Source organism: Humulus lupulus, chromosome 7 (assembly GCF_963169125.1).
Source record: "Humulus lupulus chromosome 7, drHumLupu1.1, whole genome shotgun sequence".
NCBI classification, from domain to species: Eukaryota; Viridiplantae; Streptophyta; class Magnoliopsida; order Rosales; family Cannabaceae; genus Humulus; species Humulus lupulus.
In genome coordinates this window covers 172,914,009-172,916,671 of record NC_084799.1, presented here as the reverse complement: position 1 = coordinate 172,916,671, position 2,663 = coordinate 172,914,009, and the positions used below count along the sequence as shown (strand labels likewise).

At 38.0% G+C, this 2,663-nt stretch overlaps 1 protein-coding gene across 1 annotated transcript; it reads left to right on the top strand.

The window, feature by feature from the left end:
- The first annotated feature begins 247 nt into the window (after nucleotides 1-247).
- On the top strand, nucleotides 248-2,024 carry LOC133792373 (uncharacterized). The gene is made up of 2 exons (XM_062230274.1): nucleotides 248-578; nucleotides 730-2,024. The coding sequence occupies exons 1-2, from the start codon at nucleotides 248-250 to the stop codon at nucleotides 2,022-2,024; spliced, it is 1,626 nt and encodes a 541-aa protein (XP_062086258.1).
- The last annotated feature ends 639 nt before the right edge of the window (nucleotides 2,025-2,663 follow it).

Genomic DNA, 2,663 nt, shown 5'->3' with positions numbered 1-2,663 from the left:
CAGTTCCGTGGTGGCATCCTATTATACTGAGTTATGCACACCCAAGATAATTTCTGCTAGTGTTATACTCACACAAGCAGCTAGAATCTAGTAGCACGCCTACTCTATCATCTAAGCATGCCTACTAACTAAAATCCCTAGCACTATCATCATGCTAGTCAACCTAATGCAACAATTCAGGTCACAAATATAATTACATAATTAAACAAATAAGAAAATAAGGTTGTACCTTAGATATAGCACTATCATGCTTTGCTATCGTTTGTCTGAAGTTCTTCCTGTTTTGATTCATGATAATCAAGGGGCTTTTATAAAGAATCGCCTCTTGGCTCATAATATCCTCATATTTCAAGACCTTCTCAAGGGCTACACGAGGAAGAATATCTCAGCTCGATGTATCATGAAGATTGACCTCAGTAAAGCGTACGATACAGTAGATTGGCAGTTTGTGGCTGACTTGCTCAAGGGTCTTTGTTTCCCCTCTAGGTTCATTCATTGGGTGCTGGTTTGCTTAAAGGGGACTTCTTATTCGTTGATGCTCAATGGTCGGCTTCATGGCTCTTTTCGAGGGGAAAAGGGTCTGAGACAAGGAGACCCTATATCTCCTCTGTTGTTTGTCCTGATTATGGAGTACCTAACCAGGCTATTACTTCAGACTTCTAAACAAAAAGGGTTTGGTTTTCATCCCTTATGCAACATATGTTAATCTTGTCAATCTCTGTTTTGCAGATGATCTTGTTATCTTTTGCAAGGGAAATGTGAACTCTCTGAGACTTACGCAGTCTGCTATTGCTAGTTTTTGTGCAACTACAGGTCTCTCAATCAATAATACCAAATCTCACATATACTTTGGAGGTGTCAATGCCGACTGTAAAGCCCAGTTATTGGAGATCTCTCAAATGCAAGAAGGCTCATTTCCACTTAAGTATCTTGGAATTCATCTAAGACCTACTAAATGGAGAGCAGCTGACTGTGGGGAAATTATTGGAAAAATTCAACGGAATCTTCATTCTTGGACTAGTAGGAACCTTTCCTTTGCGGGCCGAGCTCAACTTATACATTATGTCCTTCTTGAAATAAGAAATTATTGGATGAATATCTTTATTCTTCCTCAGAAAGTAGTGGCTGCCATTGATAAATGTTGCAGAGACTTCCTGTGGGGGACAAAAGGGAATCGCAGCAAGCTTCACCTTACATCTTGGGAGCAAGTCTGTCTTCCCAAAAAGTATGGAGGAGTTGGTTTCTGTGAGGGCAGGAAATGGAATATTGCTATGATGGCTAAGTACATTTGGGCAATTTCTAGTAAGAAAGATTGTCTTTGGGTCAAATGGATAGATGCTATCTATCTTAAAGGACATAGCTTCTGGTCTGTGCCGTTAATTCATGATACTAGCTGGTATTTTCGAAAATTACTGAAGTTAAGGAATGTTGTTGATTATTGTGCTGTTAACTCTTCGGTATTAAGAGGCAAGTTTAAAGCTAAATTCCTTTATCTGTCTCGTACAGCAGCTTCAGAGGTTCAGTATGCCTCTGCTGTTTGGCATCATCTTTGTGTCCCGAAACATAGATTCATTTCTTGGCAAATGATAAATGATCATCTTCTTACTCGTGATAATCTAGGAAAAATCATGGAGCTTCCTTCGTATCTTTGCCCGGTTTGTGAGTGTTTCAACGAATCCCACCAGCACCTTTTCTTTGACTGCTCTTTCACTAAGAACCTTCAGCAAGCAGTCAGTTCTTGGTCCGGTTTACAGGGCTGGCCTCTTACCATGGTAGCCTGGAAGAGTTGGTGCTCTAATGTTGGTTCTGATCTGAAGAAGCTGGTTTGGAATGCTATTATTTCAGCAGTGATCTACTCGGTCTGGTGCAACAGGAATAGATGTCTGTTTGATCTGTGTTGTAGCTCAGTTTTGGTAGTTAGCTCCTCTATTAAAGCTACTATCAAAGCTAGAGTTAAGACTATTACTTGTACCAAGGCTAAGAAAAAAGACAGAGATGTTATTAGCCTTATAAATTCTCTGTAATTCTTGCTTCTTGTTGTGAGTTGTAGCTGATTGCTACTGTTAGTCTTGTATTTGGTTTGTGCTAGTTGAATATAAAGTCCTTCTTTTCCTCAAAAAAAAAAAAAAAAAAAGGTTGTACGCATAACGTACACCCAGTGCGCAGATGTCCACTCTTCTTACCTTAAGCAGTGCATTGTCCGCTAACGTGTCCCGAACCACTTGTTGTGTCACCTCGACGACTGCTAGCTCCTAGACGTCCAATTACACAGCGAAAATTCAGGAAAATAAAAATAGGCGTTAGGGTTTTATTTCAAAACCCTAATTATTGAAATAATTTAACCATGAAATTTTAACGTGCATGGCACGTAAATTAAAATCATTTTTCACAAAGATTCAAACCATCATGTCACATGCACAAACAATGATGTTTCTAATGTATCACATGAATTCATATAAATACTTTTTATGTGGAAATTGCCAAAATGTCCTTTAATATCATAATTACATAAAAGACTTAATAATTTCTAAAGATTATCATATGACAACAAAATTTAACAACCAACTTTCCAAAACCCTAAATAATAAGCAAAGACTCATATAAGACCAGAAAACTAATTTTTAACATTTATAAATTATTTTTCCTCAATTTCCCACATAAAA

What these genes read in the sequence shown, in the direction of transcription:
- LOC133792373 (XM_062230274.1), top strand. Translation starts at nt 248, where the DNA reads ATGCTTTGCTATCGTTTGTCTGAAGTTCTTCCTGTTTTGATTCATGAT. An exon ending in CTCTTTTCGAGGGGAAAAGG is followed by an intron (nt 579 to 729) that starts GTCTGAGACAAG and finishes TCTGTTTTGCAG; the next exon opens with ATGATCTTGTTATCTTTTGC.